General features: G+C 41.6%; 1 protein-coding gene across 5 annotated transcripts in view; it reads right to left on the bottom strand.

The window, feature by feature from the left end:
* TTC6 (tetratricopeptide repeat domain 6) overlaps positions 1–25,891 on the bottom strand; it is a 137,184-nt gene that overhangs the window by 13,147 nt on the left and 98,146 nt on the right. For all 5 annotated transcript variants that reach the window (XM_039539077.1, XM_039539076.1, XM_039539075.1 and 2 more), the window contains 10 exons: positions 25,015–25,165; positions 24,157–24,239; positions 22,058–22,134; positions 20,057–20,217; positions 12,830–12,964; positions 9,958–10,107; positions 6,075–6,215; positions 5,271–5,384; positions 3,316–3,435; positions 80–153 (listed from right to left, as the gene is read on the bottom strand). In XM_039539077.1, the coding sequence (XP_039395011.1) occupies positions 80–153; positions 3,316–3,435; positions 5,271–5,384; positions 6,075–6,215; positions 9,958–10,107; positions 12,830–12,964; positions 20,057–20,217; positions 22,058–22,134; positions 24,157–24,239; positions 25,015–25,165 (1,206 nt within the window). The remainder of the gene's footprint in view (positions 1–79; positions 154–3,315; positions 3,436–5,270; positions 5,385–6,074; positions 6,216–9,957; positions 10,108–12,829; positions 12,965–20,056; positions 20,218–22,057; positions 22,135–24,156; positions 24,240–25,014; positions 25,166–25,891) is intronic.

A 25,891-nucleotide genomic window follows, 5' to 3' on the forward strand; every position in this document is an offset into this window, starting at 1 on the left:
AAGATACATTGGAACACCATCCAGCTCCCCCTCTATTTCTCTTCTCCTACCCTATGCCATACCGAACCACATATCATACCTGTGGTAGCAGATTCCAATAGCTTGATAGATCTCACTATTTGTTGGATTACACAATGAAGCCGCTTGAAAGTCCTGAAAAAAAAACTAAATTATATATGTTTGTATTGTTTTGTTTTGCTTCAATAACGTGGCCTTAGCAAATCAATTTTTTATCAACAAGGAGATGAAACCTAAACAAGAACACAGTATGTTTTCAGTAGAATTGGAGAGTTAATGCACTTACTGTTTTCCATTCCATAATTAATGCTCAGGGTCTTCGGGGAACATAGCCTTTCTAGTCAGACAATATATTTGATATCTGGGTATTTCCTACAGAGCTGGATGCAATATTACTTCCAGTATTTGTATAGAAACACCTACACAATCTCATTAAAAAATTCAGTAATAAAAACATAACCTTTTTTCATTCCCTTCTGCTACTGTATTTATAAACAAGTAAACTGAAGTAGTTTAAAAATAAATGATAGGATTAAACTGAGTGCATCCTGGCTCCGGCTGCCCCGCAGGTTTTTTGTTTTTTTCCTGCTTTGCCACTCTGGCCGTGCCGCAGGGGTTTTTATTTATTTAATTTTTTTACCCTGCTTTGCCGCTCCAGCCTCGCCGCGCTGCATTTTTATTTATTTATTTATTTATTTTTGCTTGGGGCCGCAAAAAAGCCAGAGCCGGCCCTGGAAGGGACAGCTGCAATTTTGCTAGCCTGTTGGGCAGCTGCTGCACAAGGAACTTAGGGGAGCGGGGAGCTGATAGGGGGGCTGCCGGTCCACCCTGGTTCCAACCCCCACCAACTAGCTGCAACGGGCTGCTCTTCCTGCAAGCAGCGGACAAAGCAGGCGGCTGCCAAACAACATTAGAAGGGAGCATTGCACAACTTTAAATGAGCATGTTCCCTAATTGATCAGCAACGTAACAACGAAACAACGTTAACCAGGACGATTTTAAGTGAGGAGTTACTGTACTATGTTAGTACAAACCTCTTTTGTAGTGACAATTTTTTTTACTTGTGTAACTAAAATATTGTAAAATAAAGGCCCATTCCTTACAGGGCTGGACATTCTGTCCCAACCTACCAAAGCACTTAAACGTGTTTAGCTGTAAGCACACAAATAGTTCTAATGAAGTCAATGGCACTGCTCACATTACTAATTTTGCGCACATGCTTAACTGATTGCTGGATCACGACACTTACCTTCACAGATCCAGTAACCACTCCAAACACACCAAGAGACCTGTTATCTACAGCCAGGCACTCACATACCACAGATTGTGCTCCAAGAAGAGAGTCTAGGATACACACCTTAACACATTTAAAACTGCCTTCACCAAACAAGGACACTCCACCAGAGAAGTAGATTTCATCATGGAACAGGGCACCCAAATACCCCAAGACAACATGCCTCAAGACAGGGAAAAAAAACCTCCAACCACACACCCCTAGTTGTCACCTACCAGCCCACGCTGGAAGCCATACAAGGTATCATTAAGCAATTACAATCCATACTCTATGGGGACCACATCCTAAAATAAATCTTTCCTGAACCTTCCCTCTCCTGGCCTTCAAACCACTCCCTTACCTTGCCAAATCCATCAAAAGAAGCAAGCTCCCCACAGACCAAGACACATCAACACAAAGCGGCATCAAACCCTGACACAACACATGCAAAACCTGCAGACATATCTTCACTGCTACTATGATCAACAAACCCCACAACACACCTTTCAAGATGTCTGGGCCTACACATGCCTATCACAACCTGTGGTGTACCTCATCCAGTTCACTAAATGCCACAACAACAACAACTATTTGGGTGAAACCAATCACTATGCCGTTGAATGAACTTACATAGAAAAATGATAAAAAGACCATAACTCTTGTGGGCAAACACTTTTCACAAAAACATTACTCCATATCTGATCTAGCAGTCCTCATCCTCAAAAGAAACCTACATAATACCTTCAAAAGATAGGCCTGGGAGCCTAAATTCATAACTTTGCTAGACACTAAAAATCATGGTCTTAATAAAGACACTGGATTTATGGCTTATTACAATAATCTGTAAACTATTAACTTCTCCTTCCACTTTTTTGTCCTATGACTGCAGAGGTTTTAACAGGCCACTTCACCTTGATTAGTCTCTTACAATATGTGTTAACTACTTATGATAAGCAATCTGTTCCACAGTGTGTGTGTAGTTATGACACACTGAGTACCTTTCCCAAACCTGAAGAAAAGATTTGTGTAGCTCAAAAGCTTCTCTTTCACTTTCACCAACAGAAGTTGCTCCAACAAAAAGTATTACCTCATCCACCTTGTTTCTCTTGCTAGATCATGGCAGAAAACATCTTCCAGGACTGAGACCTAAAAGATTACCTCCTGACACAACAGCCATAGTACATGTGGGTGCAGGGCCGGTGCAACCCATTAGGCGACCTAGGCAGTCACCTAGGGCACTAACATTTGGGGTGTGCCATTTCGGGGGCGGGACCTTCCGCCACCTAGGGCGGCAAAAAAGCTGGCGATGCTCCTGTGTGGGTGCTCTGAAAGCTCCCTCCAGCAGCACACTAACAAAACTGATTTGTACACCAGATTCTCTAAATTACATGTAGGAAGAATATAATCTTGTGAAAATATTTAGCTACATGGGATGCATTAGGATTTTGAGTCTCTAACATTCAACTCTCATTTTGTAAATCAGTCTTTCTAAAATTCATTCAGGAGTTAACACTTTTTCCTGATCATGTTGGTTCTACCCCATTACTATGAGTCCCTATTCTTCTATCGGGAGCTACTTCACATCAAAATATGTACCATCTGAGTCCCTCCATTGAGCCTCTCTGATTAATTACATTTTGAAGCATAAGACAGATACCTATGCAGTAATTGTTCTGTTTCAGCTATTTCTATGCAAGGTCTACCAAGTGTGAAGGTAGTCCCATGCATTTCTAGTGGGACATTTCTGGGTCATCACAAAGGTACTCGTCTTCATTCTTGCATCTACGTAGGATATCTATCTTTGAAACAAATAAACTACCCAATTTTGCAGCGTGCCCATGCTGAAATCATTCCTGTCACATTTTTCACAGCTCTGAGCAATGTAGTTAAGCCGACCGAATTTTGTAGTGTAGATGTGCCCTTAGAAATACTGCTAAATTTGCACATTATTCTTCATGTCAGCTATATGGGTCATAAAATAAACATGAAATGTGAAATTTTGTATGTAAAAGAGAATCTTATACCTCTAATGCATTAGAGTAGTCTTCCAGTTCCACATAGAGTAGTGCACGGTTAATTAACACGGTCAAGACAATTTCCTTACTCGATTCAAGAAGAAGAAGAATTCCATAGTCTGTCAAAGCCTAAAAAAAATTACAAATATTTAATTTTACTGAGAAGCATACTATGATACTTAAGTTTACAATCTAAAGTTCCAATCCTGCAAACACTTATGTCTTATTTTAAGTACCTGAGTAGTCCTACTGATTTCAGTGTGACTACTCAGAGGCTAAAAGTTAAGCACATACTGTACTTAAATGTTTGCAGGACTAGGGACTAAATGATAAAGAGGAACACAATACAGCAGTTACTTTCTTCTCACAGCGTTGCCTATTCCTCTCTGTACTTCACTCTTTACTTAGATATACCCCTGTCTGCAGAACACAATAGCAAAGAGACTAAGTCTGCATTGAGGCTACAAAAGTTATATGTTTAGAAATAAAACTGCTATTCTTTCTATATCTAATTTGGTCTTTCCCATATTCATGTTTACATTTTATTTTAATTTTTTAACTTCATTTTAGATGCATCAAGCATTTTTAATATAAAGTTAAGAAACTTCTGAAAATTAAATTAATTTAAGACTACTGGAAAGTCGTCTTAGTCTAGTTTTATTAACTAAATCTCAGTCGAGAACACAATGGCATGAATAAGTGGAATGGAAATGCAGGTATCAATTCACAAACTTATCAAAGTTGGACAGTACCTCACCAACTCTAAATCAGAAAATAAAGTAGATGCCTTAAGTCAAGTGATAACTAGTGTGGGATAATTAGGACAGTTTAGGCCTTCATATCATGAAAGGCTTCCTGATAGTATTAGGCTGTACAATAGACACCCAGGGGAAATCCTACTGCTAGTGATATTTAAAACTAGACTAAGCAAACCTTGGATTCATCTAAAAGGTTTTTTCCATCCCTAACTCCTGTGAGTCTACATGAGTTGATGGGTCAGCTCCACTCTCACCACTATTTCTGCCACTTCCTGATGCCTATTGGGATGGGCTTCAAGGACTGGAATGGTGATTCAACAAGAAAAATTGTGTAGTCACTTGGAGGTGAGGGATGGGGACTGAGGTGTCTCTGGGTAGCAAAGAGAATTGGGGGCAGAAGGCTAGACTGAAGATCTGTAGGCTGGAACAGGTATTTGGGAAGCCTTAAAAGGCAAATAAGTATAGCAGAGAGCTCAAGGTAGTAATGTTTTAGCACCTTTAGAAGCTATATAGGGGTAACACAGTTCCCTCTGGAGCAAAAAGATCTGCAGGGAGGAAGTAATCAAGCAAAAGGCTCCGTGGGGCTGTTGATACCCAAGTCCCACCTCTATGGTGATGAAGTTCCAACCTCACCTCTGTGGACATGCCATCTGTCTTTTTCCCAAATGAAGTGGGTTTTGTGGAGCTTCTGTCCCAATCCTGCTCCTCTGAGCGGTGGATGAGGACAGGGCCACAGGGGACCAGGACCAGATCAATCCCACAAGATAGAGATGGACTCAAATTTTTACAGTACCCATTACTGCCTTCATCTTGCCCTGTTCTGCTTCTATGCTCCCCTTCTTTCCTTCCCCTTCTGAACTCCCCTGCAAGATTTTGGTGGGTGGGTGGATGGGCATGTGTGTGTGATACGCATATCACAGCAGAAATGCATGAATCTGAACAACACTACATCCTGAAATAAGCACTGCAAATGTTAGTGATATAAAGGCCAGATTTTCAACCTGGCCTTCACTGAGTAAATTTATTGTCATGTATACATCCAAGTGTACCCACAAAACAGGTACTTAGATCTTCGACTGACAGCAATGCAGTTGTAAAGGATTGTTGATGCAAAAAGGAAAGCTTGCTACTAATGTTCAGAAACAGTTTATTAGCATTTCTGAATAACTGCATAATCAAGTGTTCTTGAATAAAAGGATATAATACCTTTCTAAAGTCCTTTATTTGATGATAACAGATTGCTCTGTTGTAATATGCCAAAACGCAGATTTTGTCCAAGTCAATAGTTTTGGTTAAGTCTTCAATGGCATTTTTGTATGTCTGCACATAAAAAACATTGCATATAAAAACACTGTATAATTCACAGCATCATATGATCTGTCCTAAAGAACACAATCGTGTAAAATGTGACCACACAGTTTTACATTTCTTGTCTCTTCATCAGTATTGGAAGGCATTCTCTCATATCAGTTTGTCAATATGGGTCAATTATTGCAGTCTTCCCTTAGGTAGGATTTCTACTGATTTCTATAGGATTTTGAATGGACCAAGACTGCACAACTGAGCCTTATTACTTTATGTTTTTGTCATTGACTAAGTAATACAACTATGACAATCATTAATGTTATCTAGCTATATTATTCTTTACCCTCTCTTTGCCTCTTTTATGATCACTTTATATCATCTCCTAACATGGAGGGTAGTTTATTATGGAACTGCAGTTGCTGCTGTGGCTAAATTCACTTATGGGAGCTTCCTCCATGGGTCCTGGAGGGTAAAATTGAGATAAATCTAGCTAGCTTAACCAACCCAACCCACTGCACCCTTTCCAGAACCACAGCACCCCCCACAAAGTGGCTTCCAAGGCACTGGGGAAACTGGAAGTATGCTATATTGGTGGAATTCCCCACAAGCCTGGGTAGAATTGGTCCCCCGGCTTTTAGCTCTTTCTACAGGTGAATAACAAAAATAGTTCATGTACTTCATCCAAAAGATAAAATACGTCTCTACCTTATTGTGATATTTCAAAGTTCCTCTGTAGAGATAGGCTCTCACACTGTTAGGATGAATTTTGATAGCCTCGTTACAATTCAGAATTGCCTTGGAGTATCTTCCCTTGCTACCATAGTAAGCAGCACGACTTAAATATGCCTTTATAGATGAAGACAGAAACATGTTGCAGTACAAATACTAAAAAATTTTTGATAATATCTTGGACAACCACTGAGTAAAGGTAAGAAATGACTTTTTTCATAAAGAACTTAAAACTTCTAAGTATAGTGGTAAGAAAACCAAGCAAATTAAATGAACACTGGGTACCTTGGTTATAATCATGGAAAACAACATGAATATTGAAACGAGAAATAACTTATATGCCATTAGACATAACAAAAATCAAATGCAGAAAAATGATCTTTGGAATACAAAAAGAAAAAAACAAAAACAAAAGGAAGGACACAAATAAAACAGACTTTAACAAAACAATACTAATGATGTCCAAGTCATCCCTTAAAGGGAAACTACTAAGCTGTTTAAGAACAAAAATTACCATTTAGAAATTGTTATTGTGACTCAGGCAGACCAAGCACCAGCTCACGCCAAGGTCCCCATGTCTCAAATGAACACTGACAGATAAATAGCTGGAATCTCTCTGGCTCACTTGTGGGTTAATATTAATATGATAAATATTAGAATTATAAGAAAGTGCTTAGTGTTTGGACTCTGTCCAATGCTTATGAGTTGCTGCATGCATTGATCTTCCTTGTAATATCTGTATTCCATATTGTAATGTAGTATTTGAATGGGTGTAGTGGGAGCCTCTGTGACTGAATGAATCATCATACAGGAGAGGGACATTAATTAGTGTGAAGAGCTGCTCTTCTATAGAAATAATTATGCCCCTCCCAGAAGAGGAGCCCTATCGATACCAGACAGGCTACGATTGGCTCTTACAACTGGACACTCCCTATAGCTGGACTGAGGAATCGTCAACAAAAGGACTAAAGATTTATTGTTGTTCTGTTCTCCTCCCTGTGAAGATGAGTCATGCAAGTGAAGTCCTCCCACCAGCTGAGTTTTGCAACTGAGAGCATATGGCAGGACAGGGATCAAAACCACAAACAAAAGGAACTAAGGATCTCTATGTTGCTGGGGCTCTGAGGGACAATGAGGTTTCTAGGCATAGAGATCATCAGCCGTTAGCATGGATTAACCCTAAAGGACAAAAAGAGCATGCTGATTAGAAGAGCCTCTATTACCTTTTAAAACCTATGACTGTAATTCATATGTGTGTCTATATTTGCTTGCTTTAATCTTGTAAATAACACTCTAGTTACCTTTTTCCTATTTAATAAATCTACATATAGTTTATTATAGGATTGGTTACAAAACTTTGTCCTTTGTGTGAGATCCAAGGCACAAATGATCTGGGGTAAATGACTGGTTCTTTGGGACTAGACGTAACCTCAATATTGCTGTAATTCTTGGCCTTAAGGGCCACATATAACAGAGATATGCTCAGCTGAGTGACAAGAGAGACCAGAGGACCCAAGGAGACTGTCTGTGACTTCGTTTAAGGCTGTTAATATGCCTGAGGAGTTTGCAGTTGGTGCAATTGGTTGGTGAAATCTAAGTTTAGAATTAATGACCAATTTGGGGTTTGTGTCCTGGTTCTTTCATAGTTTGCCCTGAGGTTGGTACTCATGTTCTTGCACCTCCATTGGGAGCAACACAGTTATAACCTGATGGAAAATGTGCTCCAGATTTTTTAATATCCATCTCCCTATTGCAACACAACAAAAAACAATGTGTAAACTCCCTCCGCTACTTTGCTTCAAATAGTTAACTAAAACAAACTGAGAACACTATGTATTCTTATGGAAATTATGCTACTGGTGTATAGACAGAGAGTAAACAAAATCCTTAAATCTTAATTATTTCTCCATTAGAAGCACAGCAGAAAAATAAATAAGAGTGATTAACACATGAAGAACTTCATAAGAATGGCCATACTGGCTGAGATCAATGGTCCATCTAGCCCAGTATCCTGTCTTCCAACAGTGGCCAATGCCAGGTGCTTCAGAAGGAATGAACAGAACAGGTAATCATCAAGTGATCCATTCCCTGTCATCAATTCCCAGCTTCTGGCAAACAGAGGCTAAGGACACTTCAGAACATGGTTTTGTATCCCTTCCCATCTTGGCTAGTAGCCATTGATGGATCTATTCTCCATGATTTTTTCTAGTTCTTTTTGAACCCTGTTATAGTCTTGGGCTTCACAACATCCTCTGGCAAAGAGTTCCACAAATTGACTGTGTGTTGTGTGAAGAAATACTTCATTTTGTTTGTTTTAAACCTGCTGCCTATTTATTTCATTTGGTGACCCCTGGTTCTTGTGTTATGAGGAGAAAATAACACTTCCTTCCTTATTTTCTGCGCACCAGTCATGATTGTATAGACCTCTATCATATCCCCCCTTAGTCATCTCTTTTCCAAGCTGAAAAGAGCCAGTCTTCAAATTCTTTTTTGGCCTTTCTAATTATATTTTTACACTTCACTTGCCAGAGTTTATGCTCCTTTCTATTTTGTTCAATAGGATTTAACTTCCACTTTCTAAAGGATGCCTTTTTGCCTCTGGGAGGGACTGGGAGTGGTTGGCTCACTACAAAAGCAACTTTCCCTCTCTTGGTATTGACACCGCCTCATCAATTATTCGGAGTGGACTACATCCATCCTGATTGAATTGGCCCTGTCAACACTGGTTCTCCACTTGTAAGGTAACACCCTTCTCGTCATATATAATAATGCCGGTATCTGTAATTTTCACTCCATGCATCTGAAGAAGTGGGATTTTTACCCACAAAAGCTTATGCCCAAATAAATCTGTTAGTCTTTAAGGTGCCATCAAAATCAAGAATTGCCTCTCCTCTTGTGGTTTCTAGGACTAGCTGCTCCAAGAAGCAATCATTTAAGGTGTCAAGAAACTTTATCTCTGCATCCCATCTCAGGTGACATGTACCCAGTTAATATGAGGATAGTTGAAATCACCCATTATTATTGAGTTTCTTTTTATAGCTTCTCTAATCTCCCAGAGTATTTCACAATCACTATCACCATCCTGGTCAGGTGGTCAGTAGTATATTCCTACTGCTATATTCTTATTATTCAAGTATGGAATTACTATCCATAGAGATTCTACAGTACAGTTTGGTTCATTTAAGATTTTTACTTCATTTTACTCTACACTTTCTTTCACATATAGTGTCATTCTCTCAGCAGTACGACTTATTCTGTCCTTCCAATATATTTTGTACTCTGGTATTATTACTGTGTCCCACTGATTATCCTCATTCTACCAAGTTTCTGTGGTGCCTATTATATCAATATCCTCATTTAATATGAGGCACTCAAGTTCACCTATCTTAGTATTTAGATTTCTAGTATTTGTGTATAAGCACTTTAAAAAATTGTCACTTTTTAGCTTTCTGCCATTATGTGATGTAATTGAATTGGACTCTTTTTCATTTTACTGTTTTTCATCAGATCCATCCCATATTTAATCATCTTCCATCCTCTCCTCCTTACTAGGATAAAGAGAATCTCCATTAATAGATCCTCCCCTGAGGGATGTCTCTGTTGGAACTACGTGCTCCTCCAGACCTTTTGGCTTTCCCCCAGCCCTTAGTATAAAAGACCTCCCTGCATAGGCTCCCCTTTCCCAAAAGGTTCCCCAGTTTCTAATAATCTAAACCCCTCCTCCCTACACCAACATCTCATTCATGCATTGAGACCCTGCAGTTCTGCCTGCCTAACTGGCCCTGACTTCAGAATTCTTTAAAACTGCTCTCAAAACCTACCCAAAAGAAAACCATCAGAATTGTAAATTCAGTATTACCTGAAAATGTTTTGGATTAATGGCAAGTGCTCGATTGAAATCTTGGATGCACTTAGCTTGGTTGAGTTGCATTCTGCACAGCCCTCGCTGATAAAAAGCATCAGAATAATTTGGGTATACCTTGACAGCAAGACTAAAAGCTTCATAGGCCTAAAAGATGACATAATGGTTTGAATTAATGTAATCTACTTGCACAATTGGAATCGTAGGCAGAATATCAACTTTTAAAACCCAGTAATATTTTTTCTTGTGTTTTCACTATTTTACTCCTACTTTTTTTAAATTTTAATACAACATATAAGACAAACACAATAAGTGAAATTCTGCCCTCATTTAATACTTATCTTACTACATTTTCTTCAGTGGGACTACATTGGTATAACCAAGGGCAGAATTTGGTCTTGTGACCATAAATACTTAACATACTAAAATTATTTGCTACATTAGAAAACACTTAAAATGTGATTTCTTTAAGGTCCTTCTGCAGATTTTTTTTCTTCATACTGGAGTATAAAAACACAGATTTTTCTGGGATCTGTTAATGTGGTGGCAGTCACATATTCTAAAGGGAAAGTAACCTATTCCTAGTGGTCAGGGTATGCCACATCAGGTATTTCAGCCACTCTTGACTATCATTTATAACTGTCTTGGAAAAGGAGGCTAACGGAGTTATAAAAATAATGTTGTGATACTACTATGTTTGGTGAGTCTCCCAACACTGTAATACAGAGACGAGCTCTTGTCTTCACAACTAAACATCAAGTCAGACAGGGAATTTAAAGTGGCTATGATCTGAAGATTTAGCGATAACCTGGGCTAACAGATCCATTTTGGAGGTAAACCACAAAACAGAAGGACCATTCAGCTCAAATATTACTCCCTTCTCTATCCAAAACAGGACAGTTAGTATGAGGGAAGTCCCTATTCCAGGTGACATTTCAAATTTTAGTCATATATAATAGTGACACTTTGAATATACTGTAGATATTATTCACTGGTCTTCTGTGACTAAAGAAATTATTAATGTTTATATTGTTATTGTTGAAATAATGCCTGGAGCATGCTAGGCACTATTCAAAAATAGGATTCCTACCTAAGGATATCTGTCTAAGATCCAATCCTGTAAACACTTATACATTTGTTTAACTTTACTCATACGAGAGGAAGGTTGGCCTGGTGCAGGGGTCGGCAACCGGCGGCACATGTGCCAAAGGCAGCACGTGAGCTGATTTTTAGTGACACTCTGCTGCCAGCCGGGGTCCCGGCCGCCAGCCCCGCTCAGCCCGCTGCCAGCCTGGGTGGACAGAACCCCGGGCCAGCAGCGGGCTAAGCGGGGCTGGCAACTGGGACCCCGCCTGGCAGTGGCCGGCGGACGGAACCCTAGACCAGCAGCAGTCTGAGTGGCTCAGCCCACTGCCGGTCTGGGGTTCCGTCTGTCACCCATGCTGCCGGTCTGGGGTTCTGTCCACCTTCCCTGTAAATGTAAAATGTATTACTGGCTCGCGAAACCTTCTCAAAGGTTGCTGAGCCCTGGCCTAGTGGACAGGGCACCAAACTGGGACTCAGGAGCTCTGCATACATTCCTGGCTCTTCCATAGTCTTTCTATGTGACTTTGGCAAGTAAATTTAGGCCCGGATGTAGCAAAGCAGGTAGGGATGAACTTTACTGTAAACATGCATAGGCCCATCTCTACTCAGCAAAACACTTAAGCACTTGCTTAGGTCCCACTGATGTCAATGGGACTTATGCATATGCTAAAGTGCTTTGCTGAATAGGAATGAACTTAGCAAGTGCTTAAGTGCTTTCCTGAATCAAGGCTTTAAATTTTCAGTTCTTCAGTTCCCCACATGTAAAATAAGCATGATAATAATATTCCCTTTCACCCATGCTTGTCTCTCATGTTTACATAAGAGTGTAAGCTTTTCAGACTACTGACTATCTCTTATTGTGTTTTGGAACAGTGCCTAGCAATGTACTCCGATCTTGCTTGGGACAGCTAGGTGCTACTGAAATACAAATACATAATGATAACTAATGCTACTGAGGTCAAAGACATTATACATGTGCATAAATGTTTGCAAGACTAGGCTCTAAAAATAGAATATAGGAAAGAATGGTAAAAAGAGATGCAACAATAATCAAAAAGGCACTCTTAAAAAGATTTTCTAATGTCAATTTTGTAACGCTTCAAAATGAGGGGAAGGCTACGGTTTATAAGCTTTTTGAAGTTGGCATTATTAATATATAAAATGGATCCTACTCATATAAGGCCTGATCCAAAGCCCACTGAAGAAGTCCCATTGTTTGCAATAGACTTCGGATCAGACTGTGAATGAGCAAGCCTGTAACTGTAGTTCAAAACATAGAAAGAACAAAAAAGTGCTTTAATATTAAAATGCATCTAGAACAATGTATTAAATTACATAATAAAAAATACCTAGTTAAAAAAAAAGATTTATATCATGTGTAAAATAAATGCCAAAAACTGAACACGTTTAGGATTGGTTGGCTGGGGGATTTTTTTAACCTCTGTAAAAGTATAGCAATCAGATAACTAAGATGCTATCCACACATGGCGTACTTTGCTTATAACAACAATAGTGAGAACATTCATGTACAGATAAGATATTCATGTTGATTTCCCCACCATTAGAAACACAGCAAAAGGTATGCATAACTAATTAAACATGGTAATACTGGTATGGAAAAAAATTGTTCACACATTGGCAAGAAGGTCTGATAACAACTAAAGAATAAAAATATGTAAAAAGTAGTGAAAAGTAACCTTTAAAATATTTAAAATTTTTAGTCAATCTTGTTTCCAGCTCTTAAAGCCACAACGCTAATATATTCTAAATAATAAATACATACCTGTAATAAATTGACTTGCTCCATATAGCACAGGCCCAAGAAATAATAAATTTCTGCAGCCTCAAATGTATTAGGCAAGATTTTTGCTGAAGAAGTCAGTATCTTTAATGCTTGTTGAAAACTTTCCACAGCATCCTGTAATAACAAAGGATATTACTCTAATATTTGTAAAACACTGTTAGTAAAAAAAAAAAAAAAAAAAAAAAGTCTGTGAGTTTTAAAAGCAACATACACAGAATTTTTTAAATGGGCTTGTGCCCTTTTTGCTTCTTTATTATATGTAAAAGAGGCCTGGAAGGTACTTTTGTTTTTTTAGCCTTATACATTTAAGAAATGTGAAGGTTGCTCTTCCTTGGTTTTGCTGGAAGTTCTGAATTGCTCTAATTGAAGGTGTGGGCATGATTAAGTACAACTTTTTTTCAAAATGTTCATTAGTCATTGGTTTAAATAAGTGTTAACAAAAACAAAAAGTAGAACTTTAAGAAGTCTGACTAATAATCTCTTCCTGTTGCAGTTGCTTGGCAACTTTCAGCCTCTTGACTCTTTTGGAGGACTCTATCTTGGGAAGCAGCAACTCTGAAAAAGATTTGGAAATCATGGTGCATGATCAGATGAACATGAGTTCCCAATGTGACTCCTCTAGCCAAAAGGGCTAATGAGTTCTTGGATACATAAACGACAATCTCAAGTAGGAGTAAAAAGGTTATTTTATCTTTGTATTTGGCATTGGTGCAACTGCTGCTGGAATACTGTGTCCAGTTCTGGAGTTCACAATTCAAGAATGATGTTAACAGGGTTCAGAGAAGAACCACAAGAATGATTAAAGGATTAGAAAAGGTGCTTTAAAGTGATAGACTCAAGGAGCTCCATATATTTAGCTTAATAAAGAGAAGGCAAAGGGGTGACTCAATCACAGTTTATTAGGACCTACATGGGAAAGAAATATTTGATAATGAGCTCTTCGGTCTAGCAGACAAAGGTATAACAAGAGCCAATGGCTGGAAGTTGATGCTAGCCAAGTAATATTTTAACAGTGAGGATAATTAACCATTGGAACAATTTACCGAAGGTCATGGTTGGTTCTCCATCACTGGCAATTTTTAAAATCAAGATTGGATTTTAACACGCATTACTTTGAGGGAGTTCTATGGCTGGTGTTGTACAGAGGTCAGAGTAGATAATCACAATGGTCTTGTAGTGGGGCGACTGTCCCACGCCTGCAGAACAGGGGTTAAAAGCAGCCAAGCTAGGCTGATTGGGGAAGCAGCCACAACTGGGGCCATTTCAATTAGGACCCAGCTGGCCCTGATAAGAGGGCTGTAGGCCAGAAGCTGGAGGAGTCTCTCTCCAGCCTTAGAGGGAGAAGGACCTGGCTGCCTGGGAGCTCAGGGTACAGGGACCAGAGCAGGGCTGGGGAAAGACAAGAGGAGCTGGGGAGCTCCAGCCTGGCAACTCCCCAGGCTGCAGGCCTTGGGAAAAGGCCAAAACAGGTTCTACACTATGAAATTAGGTCAAATTTATAGAAGTCAATTTTTTAGAAATCAATTTTATACAGTTGATTGTGTGTGTCCCCACTCCAAGATCATTAAGACCATTAACTCGGAGGAGTGTGTCCACAGTACTGAGGCTAGCATCGACTTCCAGAGCATTGCACTGTGGTAGCTATCCCACAATTCCCGCAGTCTCCACCACCCATTGGAATTCTGGGTTGAGCTCCTAATGCCTGATGGGTCAAAAACATTGTCACAGGTGGTTCTGGGTACATGTTGTCAGCCCTGCCCCTGTGAAAGCAATGTTTCGAGCCTTATTTCCTGGGTTACCTGTGCAGACGCCATACCACGGCAAGCATGGAGTCCGCTCAGCTCACCGTCACCGTAAGTCTCCTGGGTGCTGGCAGACGTGGCACTGCATTGCTACACAGCAGCAGCTCATTGCCTTTTGGTAGCAGATGGTGCATTACGACTGGTAGCCATCATCGTCGTCTCCTGGTGCTCTTTTAGCCAACCTCGGTGAGGTCAGTCAGGGGAGCCGGGGCAGACATGGGTGGTGAGCACCTGGACTTAAATGGGAGTGACTCCAGGTCATTCTCTTTTTAAGTTTTGTCTCATGGAGATTCAGTCCTGCCTGAAGTCGTACTGCACCATCTTCTGGTGAGCAGCCAAGAGACGAGGATGGCTAGCAGTCGTACTGCACCATCTTCTGGCAAGCCGCCAGGAGACGATGATGACTAGCAGTCGTACATCACGATGTTCTGGCGAGCACCCAGGAGACGACAATGGCTAGCAGTCATACTGCACCGTCTGCTGCCAGCCTAACATGTATAAGAGAGATGGAGTGGATCAAAACAAGAAAGAGACCAGATTTGTTTTGTATTCATTTGTATTCATTTGCTCCCCGCTCCCTCCCTTCCTGAATAATGGGGGGAGGGATAGCTCAGTGGTTTGAGCATTGGCCTGCTAAACTCACGGTTTTGAGTTCAATCCTTGAGGGGGCCGATGTGTATGACAGTTGTGTCCGTTTCTCCTTGATGCAAACCCACCCTCTTTGTTGATTTTAATATCCTGTAAGCCAAGTCACCCCCCCTCCATCAGAGCAATGGCAGACAATGGTTCTGCGCCTTTTTTCAGCGCAGACGCCATAGCATGGCAAGCATGGAGCCCGCTCAGGTCACCACTGCAATTATGAGCACTGTAAACACCACACGCATTATCCTGCAGTATATGCAGAACCAGAACCTGCAAAAGCAAAACCAGGCGAGGAGGCGGTGGCAGCACGGTGATGAGAGTGATGAGGATATGTACACAGACTTCTCTCAAAGTACAGGCCCCAGCAACGTGGACATCATGGTGTTAATGGGGCAGGTTCATGCCGTGGAATGCCGATTCTGGGCCCAGGAAACAAGCACAGACTGGTGGGACCGCATAGTGTTGCAGGTCTGGGACGATTCCCAGTGGCTGCAAAACTTTCGCCTGTGTAAGGGCACTTTCATGGAACTTTGTGACGTGCTTTCCCCTGCCCCAAAGCGCAAGAATACCAAGATGAGAGCAGCCCTCACAGTTAACAAGCAAGTAGCGATAGCCCTGTGGAAGCTTGCAATGCCAGACAGCTACTGGTCAGTCGGGCATCAATATGGAGTAGGCAAATCTACTGTGGGGGCTGCAAGTAGCCAACACAATCAAAGAGCTGCTGATATCAAGGGTAGTGACTCTGGGAAATGTGCAAGTCATAGTGGATGGCTTTGCTGCAATGAGATTCCCTAACTGTGGTGGGGTGATAGATGGAGACCATATCCCTATCTTGGCACTGGAGCACCAAGGCAGCGAGTACATATACTGAAAGGGGTACTTTTCAATGGTGCTGCAAGCACTGGTGGATCACAAGGGATGTTTCACCAACATCAACGTGGGATGGCCGGGAAAGGTACATGACGCTTGCATCTTCAAGAACTCTGGTCTGTTTCAAAAGCTGCAGCAAGGGACTTTCTTCCCAGACCAGAAAGTAACCATTGGGGATGTTGAAATGCCTATAGTTATCCTTGGGGACCTAGCCTACCCCTTAATGCCATGGCTCATGAAGCCGTACACAGGCAGCCTGGACAGTAGTCAGGAGCTGTTCAACTATAGGCTGAGCAAGTGCAGAATGGTAGTAGAATGTGCATTTGGACATTTAAAAGCACGCTGGCGCAGTTTACTGACTTGGATAGACGTCACCAAAACCAATATTCCCATTGTTATTACTGCTTGCTGTGCACTCCACTTACTGTGAGAGTAAGGGGAGACGTTTATGGCGGGGTGGGAGGTTGAGGCAAATTGCCTGGCCACTGATTACGCGCAGCCAGACACCAGGGTAGCCCGGGAGGGGTGGGGGAGGAGGGAAGCACCTGGTGGAGTGTGGGAGGAGGGAAGGACAAGGCCACACTGCACTTCAAAACTTATTGAATGCCAGCTTTCTGTTGCTCGGGCAGTCTTCTGGGGTGGAGTGGTTGGGTACCTGGAGGCCCCCCCACCACGTTCTTGGGCGTCTGGGTGAGGAGGCTATGGAACTTGGGGAGGAGGGTAGTTGGCTACACAGGGGCCGTAGCGGTGGTCTGTGCTCATGCTGCCTTTCCTGAACCTCAACCATATGCCGAAGCATATCAGTTTGTTTCTTCAGTAGCCTCAGCATTGCCTCTTGCCTTCTGTCACCAAGCTGACGCCACCTATCATCTTCAGCCCGCCATCTGTCCTTGCGTTCATATTATGCTTTCGTGGACTCTGACATTGTCTGCCTCCATGCATTTTGCTGGGCTCTTTCAGTGCAGGAGGACTGCATGAGCTCAGAGAACATTTCATCGTGAGTGCATTTTTTTCACCTTGTAATCTTCGCTAGCTTCTGGGATGGAGAAGATAGTGTGAGCGTTGAAACATTTGCAGCTGGTGGAGGAAAAAAAGGGAGAGTGGTAGTCAAAAAGACACATTTTAGAGAACAATGGGTAGACTCTTTATTTAAAATGGGTTGGCAATTTAAAAGGACGGGCTGTGGTTTTCAGGTTAACATGCAGCACAAACCCAACTAACCTCCCCCTCACCCACACACACACAATTCTCCGGGATGATCACTTTACCCCTCCCACCACCACGTGGCTAACAGAGGGGAACATTTCTGTTCAGCCACAGGCAAACAGCCCAGCAGGAATGGGCACTTCTGAATGCCCCCTTAATAAAATCACCCTATTTCAACCAGGTGACCATGAATGATATCACTCTCCTGAAGATAACATAGAGAGATAAAGAACAGATGTTGTTTGAATGCCAGCAAACACTGGGACCATACGTTGTGTTATGCAATGAGTCCAGACTACGTGCTACTGGCCTGGTGTGGTAAAGTGTCCTACCATGGAGGATGGAATAAGGCTGCCCTCCCCAGAAACCTTTTGCAAAGGCTTTGGGAGTACATCCAGGAGAGCTTTAAGGAGATGTCCCTGGAGGATTTCCGCTCCATCCCCGGACACGTTAACAGACTTTTCCAGTAGCTGTACCGGCCACGAATGCCAGGGCAAATTAATCATTAAACATGCTTCCTTTTAAACCATATATAATATTTACAAAGGTACACTCACCAGAGGTCCCTTCTTCGCCTGGCGGGTCCGGGAGGCAGCCTTGGGTGGGTTCGGGGGGTACTGACTCCAGGTCCAGGGTGAGAAACAGTTCCTGGGCTGTCAGGGAAAACGGTTTCTCCGCTTGCTTGCTGTGAGCTATCTTTCTCGTCCCCAAAACCCACATCCCTGTTGCGTACTACTCCATTGACAGAGTCAAAGCACCCGGGTGGGGTAGTTGTAGGGGCACCTCCTAGAATGGCATGCAGCTCATCATAGAAGCGGCATGTTTGGGGATCTGACCCGGAGCAGCCGTTGGCCTTTCTGGTTTTTTGGTAGGCTTGCCTCAGCATCTTAAGTTTCACACGGCACTGCTGCAGGTCCCTGTTATAGCCTCTGTCCTTCATGCCCTTGGAGATTTTTTCAAATGTTTGGGCATTTCGTCTTTTGGAACGGAGTTCTGATAGCAAGGATTTGTCTCCCCATACAGCGATCAGATCCTATACCTCCCGTTCAGTCCATGCTGGGGCTCTTTTGTGATTCTGGGACTCCATCATGGTCACCTTTGCTGATGAGATCTGCACTCACCTGCAGATTGCCACGCTGGCCAAAAAGGAAATGAGATTCAAAAGTTCTTGGGCCTTTTCCTGTCTACCTGGCCAGTGCATCTGAGTTGAGAGCGCTGTCCAGAGCGGTCACAATGGAGCACTCTGGGATAGCTTCTGGAGGCCAATACCGTCGAATTGTGACCACACTACCCCAAATTCGACCTGGCAAGTTCAATTTCAGCACTAATCCCCTCGTCAGGGGAGAGTACAGAAATCGATTTTAAGTGCCCTTTAAGTAAAAAAACCGGCTTTGTCATGTGGATAGGTGGGGTTAAATCGATGTAACACTGCTAAATTCGACCTAAACTCGTAGTGTAGACCAGGGCTAAGAGTGGGAGAATTGCAGAATTCCACTCTGGGAGAGGTAAAGGCACAAGGCTTGACATCTGAGGTGGTGCACTCAGAAAGACCAGAAAGGAGATAATGGTACAGACAGACCTGCAACCATGACAGCATGTTTTCAGGATCTATCTCTAATGCCTAGGGTACTCTTATGCTGAAAGTTACTAATGGCCTCCATCAAGGGGCCATTGATCCAAAAACTATCACAGCCATGGTTAAAGCCAATGGATGAGCTAATCACCTTTCTCTCAGGTGCAGTATAAGTTAAAAATTAAGCCCTTTTTCTGTGGTGAAATAGATGTAATAATGGAGGCTACTGCCTAAGGTACTAGGCTGTATGATGATGTGGTTCAAGGGGTTCTGCCTAGTGGAAACACAGGATGTAAGTGTTTTGTTTCTGCAAGCTATGTGCATGTTTGTGCAATACAAGAGAAAGCCAGAGAAGCAGTTATGAGCATGATCCTGAGACGAAGCAGAGGGATGGAGTTTCTAGGACACAGAACTTGCTAGAGAGGCAGACTTGGGGATTTCTGAACAAGGAAATTGCCAGGTACAGTTTGTTTCTAGTGTGTTTGAGGAAACAGGGCTTGCTGTACATTCTTTGTAAATAAACAGGATTGCACCAAAAGAAATGCCTGACTTTTATCGTCTATTTCTCCTCCTAATGATAACAACCCTGCAAGGCCATGATTATTGTCTAACTGCTTGGGTCAAAGGAGCAACAGTATGATATTTCTACTGGTAACACACAATGGGAAGCAAGTACTGTATTCACAAAGCTGAGAGACTGGTTATACAGTAATCACTCTGAAAATTCTTATACATTCATTCTACAAATATGAAGCAACCAAACTTTTGTATTGCCTCTAGCTCAATTAGATATTACAGTATTTGCACACTGCTTTCTTTTTATGTTTTGAAAAAAGCAACATTATTAAATTTAACTGAACTCCAGCCTACATAATTATTTCTTTTAATTGAATTGTACATGGTTTTAAACAACACTGCATAATATTTACTGAAACGTTAGTACAGGAGCATTAAGCTGAAAAGAGTGTTACTATTCCCTTTTGTAATTTAAACACTGAAGTGCAGGGAATATTTGATAAAATGAGATACTCTTTAAAGCATCAAGGCTATAGAAACCAAGACATTGTATTGCTTGGCATTTTGCTGTAAATAGTTTAGAAAAAAATTTCTAACCTTGGTTATCTTGGCTTTCATTTGTATTTTTCCTAGCAGAACAAACATGGAAGGCGCAGGCTGATCTGCAATAACCTCAAGTAAGCACTCTATAGCTTTACTGTGATTTTGACAAAATGACAGAACGAGCGCTTGCTGAACAGGAGAGGTTTTAAAGGATACTGAAAATAAGAAAGACAAACAAACAATGGTCACAATATTATATCATTTCACACTGCATGTTCTAAATATAAGGTAATTTCATAGGATAAACAAACTTTACATTGTTCAAAAATCCATGAGACTCCAAGGTTGTTTGCTTTAACTGCTATACCAAAACACAAACAATTTTTTAAGAATTGAGTTTTAACCTTTCACATCACAGCCTGGAGTAGAAAACTTCAACTATAAGCAGCAAAGTTAGGGTCAAATCATGGGCATCTGCAAATTTCCCTTCTCCAAAGAAAGCAAGGAAAAAAAACAACCTCAATCAACTACACAGGAATTGCTGAGGGGTCAACTGAACAACAGAATCATCCCCCACTGAGGGCATGGGGCACTTGTTCTGCCACTCTGAGACCACTATTACAACCCACAAGGGTTACTATAGCCGTAGTATTTTACCTTACAGGTGTATTATGAAGCTTAATGTTTGAAAAGCTATTTGATATCCAGGAGCGGCTCTAGGAATCCCGCCGCCCCAAGCAGGGCGGCACGCCGCGGGGCACGCTCTGGCGGTCGCCGGTCCCGCGGCTCCAGGGGACCTCTTGCAGACTTGCCTGTGGAGGTTCCGCTGGTCCCACGGCTCCAGTGGAGCATCCGCTGGCATGCCTGCGGGAGGTCCACCGAAGCCGCGGTACCAGCGGACCTCCCGCAGGCATGACTGCGGAAGGTCCACCGGAGCCGCCTGCCGCCCTGCCGGCAAAATGCTGCCCCAAGCGCGTGCTTGGCGCGCTGGGGTCTGGAGCCGGCCCTGTTGATATCTTAGTAAGCAAGGTCCTAAGTAAATACAAAGTATAACCATAAATTCCACATAACGTTCTATTACCAATATTTATATGTAAGGCTGCAAATTTGTCATGGAGGCCCGTGACCTGCAGCAGCTGGTGTGGCTGGCCGGAGGCCACATGAGCAGCTCAGGCAGCCCCTGGGCCAGCCACATTGGCCGCTGCTGGGGCAGTCTTGGGCCACCACACCCCTCTCCCCCAGCAGCAGCAGGAGTTTGGGTATGGGACGTGGTTCAGGGCTGGGGGTTAGGGTGCAGGAGGGGGTGAGGGCTCTGGGTGGCGCTTATCTCAGGGGGCTTTCCGGAAGAGGCGACATCCCTCGGCACCTAGGCAAAGGCATAGCTAGGGGTCTCAGCACACTGCCTCCGCTTGCGGGCACCGCCCCTGCAGCTCCCATTGGCCATGGTTCCCAGCTAATGGGAGCTGCGGAGTCGGCGCTCAGGGCAGAGGCAACATGCAGAGCTGCTGGGACGTGCCTCCATCTAGGAACTGAGGGAGGGGGATGTCACTGCTTCTGGGGAGGCACAGAGCCAGGTAGGGAGCCTGCCAGCCCCACCAACCCTCCTCCTCAGCACCGGTGGGTTTCCTGGGCTGTGCACCGCCGCCTACCCACCCTGCCCCCTTCCCCCCCCCAGCACCAGCAAGGGGTCTTGGGCCACCCCTGAGCACCCGTGGCACCCCTCCACGAGCAACCATGGCACCCTCAGGCTGCCCCCACCCCAAGATCTAGTCAGGGGTCTATTGTACTATAGTACAAGACATGGACAGGTCCCGGGCCATGAATTTTTGTTTACTGTCCATGACTTTTACAAAGATGTTACTAAAACGTAGCCTTATTTATAAGTCTAATTATAAACAGAAACAGCACAAGTAAAGAAAAGTAAGTGAAAAAACTGCAAGCAACATAAGGAAGTGTCATGGTTCCTTATAATAAATTACAGTAGTTAAATCATTCCTTACATTAGGGCTCAGATACTATGGTTAATAAGAACCTAGACTATTAAACTGACTTTACCATCACCCATTTCTGCTACTTGAAGAATACAGAAGCTTGCAAGTTTATATTCCTTCATCTCAATTAAATATTGTCCCCTGTAACAAAAGAAATTTTTGTTGTATGTAATTTGCTCATTGTAAAACCATTTTTTCAGGCTGAGATTTCTTATTTAAGCAGTATTTTAAAAAGTACAAATAAAGCAAGAGTAAGTAAAAGTCTAAAGTTTCTAGTAAGAATCACGTTTTCAAAGGAATACCATCCAGGTTTTTCCTCTTGTTCCTTCTGCACATACCTTTTTAAAACACTATCACCAAGAAATTTTAAAAAATTATAGTTATTCAATTGCAAGGCCCACATTTTTTGTGGGCTCCACAGTAATAGCACACACACTACTAGAACTATGCAAATATTGTTAATAATGCTAGTTCTAAAATCAATGTTGTTTTGCCATAGAGTGGTTGTAGGTAAATTCAATCTGATTCTGAAAGCCAAGCTAGGTTTGTTTCTTTCCCGTGCATCACCATTAGTAGTAAATGTACTTGCAAGCCAAATCAGGCCTTCAGAGATACCTGCACAACCCCACTCTTGCTATTGGGGTAACAGAGGTGGGACTGACTGAAACTTAGTAAACAACTCTTTTGATGATGAACAAGAAGTACTAACTTTTTGCCCATTCCCTCTTAAGTTTGTTGCAGCTCTATAGTACTGATAAGAGTAAAAAGCAGTAAAAACTTCTTATTGTTCCTCAAGTAAGCAGAGAGGACTTGAAATGCACACAAGGAACATTGATTAAGACTACATTTTTATATATTTACTATTTAGAGTACAGCCTCACTTTAAGTCCTTAATGTGAGTTTTAATTGATGCATAGATCAGTGAATGGGCCTTCTGCACTGAGATGACAATGAGATGTCCTCACTTTTTAAACATTTCCTACAGTTTATTTGGCTCCCCTCAGATGAAAACTGGCTGATCTGTTTGACTTAGTAAGGGCTGGTACCTTTCACTAATTTGGAAGGAGTGGAGTGAAGGAATTAGTTCATGATTAAAAATGTATTTTATGCATACATTAGGAACCATATGGATTCATTAGTCAATACGTCAGTTTTCACAGAGTTTTGGAAATCCACACCAGCCAAAGGAGAGTTTCTCAAACTGCACATGCCTGTAGTGACAGGCAGGATTTACATATGCCAAATGGTGCACTGGTTCTAGACAAGCCATAAGAAGCTTGAATAAAACCCACCAACTATGCAGAAAATACTAAGAACATTCATGAACAGTCTGGGAAGCTCATATTTGGCTTTTGAGACCAAATAAAGACCAGAAAAGGAAAAAAGAACAAATGGTGGTAGAACCCTGAGATTCTCCGAGTATATAAAAAAGACTATGAGAGAGAAGATCTTTAGCAAAATTATTTTCTGTGAAGAGAGAAACAGATTTACAGAGAAAATGAGTAAAGCTACACAGAAATGGAGCTTTTAGGCTAAGCTGAAGAGAACAGCTAAATATCAGGTTTGAAATATTTACTCTCTAGGTTCATAGGTTCTGTTCAGAGGAACTCATAGGTTCAAGCCTAGGGGAAAGGCTGGACTCAGCACTTCAGAGCTGCAACAAACTTAAGAGGGAATGGGCGAAAAGTTAGTCCTTCTTGTTCATCATCAAAAGAGTTGTTTATTAAGTTTCAGTCAGTCCCACCTCTGTTACCTTAATAGCAAGAGTGGGGTTGTGCAGGTCATTTCTTCAGATAAGACACCGAAATATTTATCCACTCTGAAAGGACAGTTAAATTATTTAGAAGAGTATAGGTGTGCCCTGTTGTCACTGTTCATATTCACCCACCCCCTCCCCATACCTTGCATGTATTTTGTCATGCAGCATCCTGTATATCATGCTGGATCCTTCTCTCCATCCCAGAGGTAACACCAGTGAGGTGCTACTACATGGATATAATTTGCAAAGGATTAAAAGTGCTATTAAAATATTATTACCTCTAATTATTATAATTAACTAGGCTTGTTTAGTAGATGTGTTAATATAGTTGATGTTTTTACTGTGTTTCAAACAACAGTTGTAAAGTGGAATACTTGTTAAGTTCTAAATGATAATTTTCCTACCTTATTATGTATAAATAGGATTCAGTTGGATAAAGATGAATGGCTTGATTTATATCTCTTAATGCACGCTGTAAATTGTGCACCTGTTATTTACAAAAAAACAATTCAGTTACTTGTACATACTCTTTAATCACTTTTTCTACCCCACTGAGTGTATTCTTCCCTACAAAAGATTTCTTTGTAATAAAATATGTAAATTAATGGCTATACTGTCTTTTTCTTTAAGTTTTAAATAATAGTAGAATACATAGAGTGACTTGCATATCATGAATAAATACATTTTAAAACAAAGTATTTGCTAATCAGCTTCTGCTTTACTTATATACCAACACTCAATTTCAGGACTTTCTATTCTCCCTACATCTAATGGTGACACTAAAACAAATGCCTAAAACAGCACAGAGATCCTTAATCCTGACAAAAGATACAAATATGCAAACTTCCTAAACGGCTTTTACAATATTTTACAAAAGCTTATCTATTAATCTTACCGCTTACTACTATTATTTTATCCATTCCACTTTTTGAGGATTGACTGATGGCAAGGTAAGGCCCTAAAAAACCCATAGAGCTCTAAATATTCAGCTCATGGAGGAAGGCTTTACAACTACAGTTACTACAGACAGGATTATCTGTTATTGACTTTGATCCCAACTCTGCAAAGATTTACATATGTGCTTTTTATGCATTGCACATAGTCCCATAGAAATCAATATGGGTACTTATTGTCCAAAAAGTTAAGCATGTATGTAAGTCTTTGAAGGACCAGGGCATAAGTATCTATTAAAATGTTTTTCATAGCAACTATAAAATGTAAAAGTAGTGTTACAATATTTAAGACCAAAAAGAATAAAATACCTGACGATATGCTTGAGCTCTACATAAATAAACTCTAACGTTTGTGGGATCAACTTCAATGGCTTTAGAGAACTGTTGAATAGCTTCATAGTAATGATCCAGATGTAACAGTAATATCAAACCAATATTTATGTAAGCCAAGGCAATACCACTAAAAAAAATAAAGATTATCTTATTTTTCATTTTGTCATACAATATGAAACACTTTGTTGTATACATCAATGTCCAATACAACATGTTTCATCTAATTACTATAGTATTATAAAAACACATCTGTAAGCAGTCAAAAGGTAGGCTTTGAGTTACACCTATTTGCTTGCATAACACACATCAAATGCATTACTAATTCCCTTTTTAATTCCTTTGAACACTGGTAGCTGAATATATGCATGATTAGTGACTTCTCCAAAACACGGACTGTACCTTTTTTGATGGATGTTTATTAGAAGGCTGAGATATGCAAGTCCAGTTTCATCAGCATTCCCCTGACTTCCTCCTAGAGCCCTGTCTGTCTGGTTTCAAGGCTCAATTTAGTACAGAGGGTTCATTAGTTTCTTTGGTTGTTGATTTTTTGCCACCACATCTCCATTCTGATGTTATTCTATCAGCTGCCTTTGATGCTATAGACCATGAAGTGCCACCGCACCGCCTAGGGTATTGTGAAGGGGTTGACTCACCACAGGCACCACCTTGTGGCTGAGCATGGCATAGCAGCTCACTCCCCACAGAGCGTCTCCTGCCAATGGCTGCACCACCTTTGTGGTGGCCTGCCTCTTCCTGTGACTTGGCCCTCCAGTCAGGTCACTTTAAAGTAGGGTAACCAGACGCAAGTGTGAAAAATCACGACAGGGGGTGGGGGTAATAGGAGATGGGTTAT

This window comes from Mauremys reevesii, linkage group 4 (assembly GCF_016161935.1).
Source record: "Mauremys reevesii isolate NIE-2019 linkage group 4, ASM1616193v1, whole genome shotgun sequence".
In the NCBI taxonomy this organism is placed as follows: domain Eukaryota; kingdom Metazoa; phylum Chordata; order Testudines; family Geoemydidae; genus Mauremys; species Mauremys reevesii.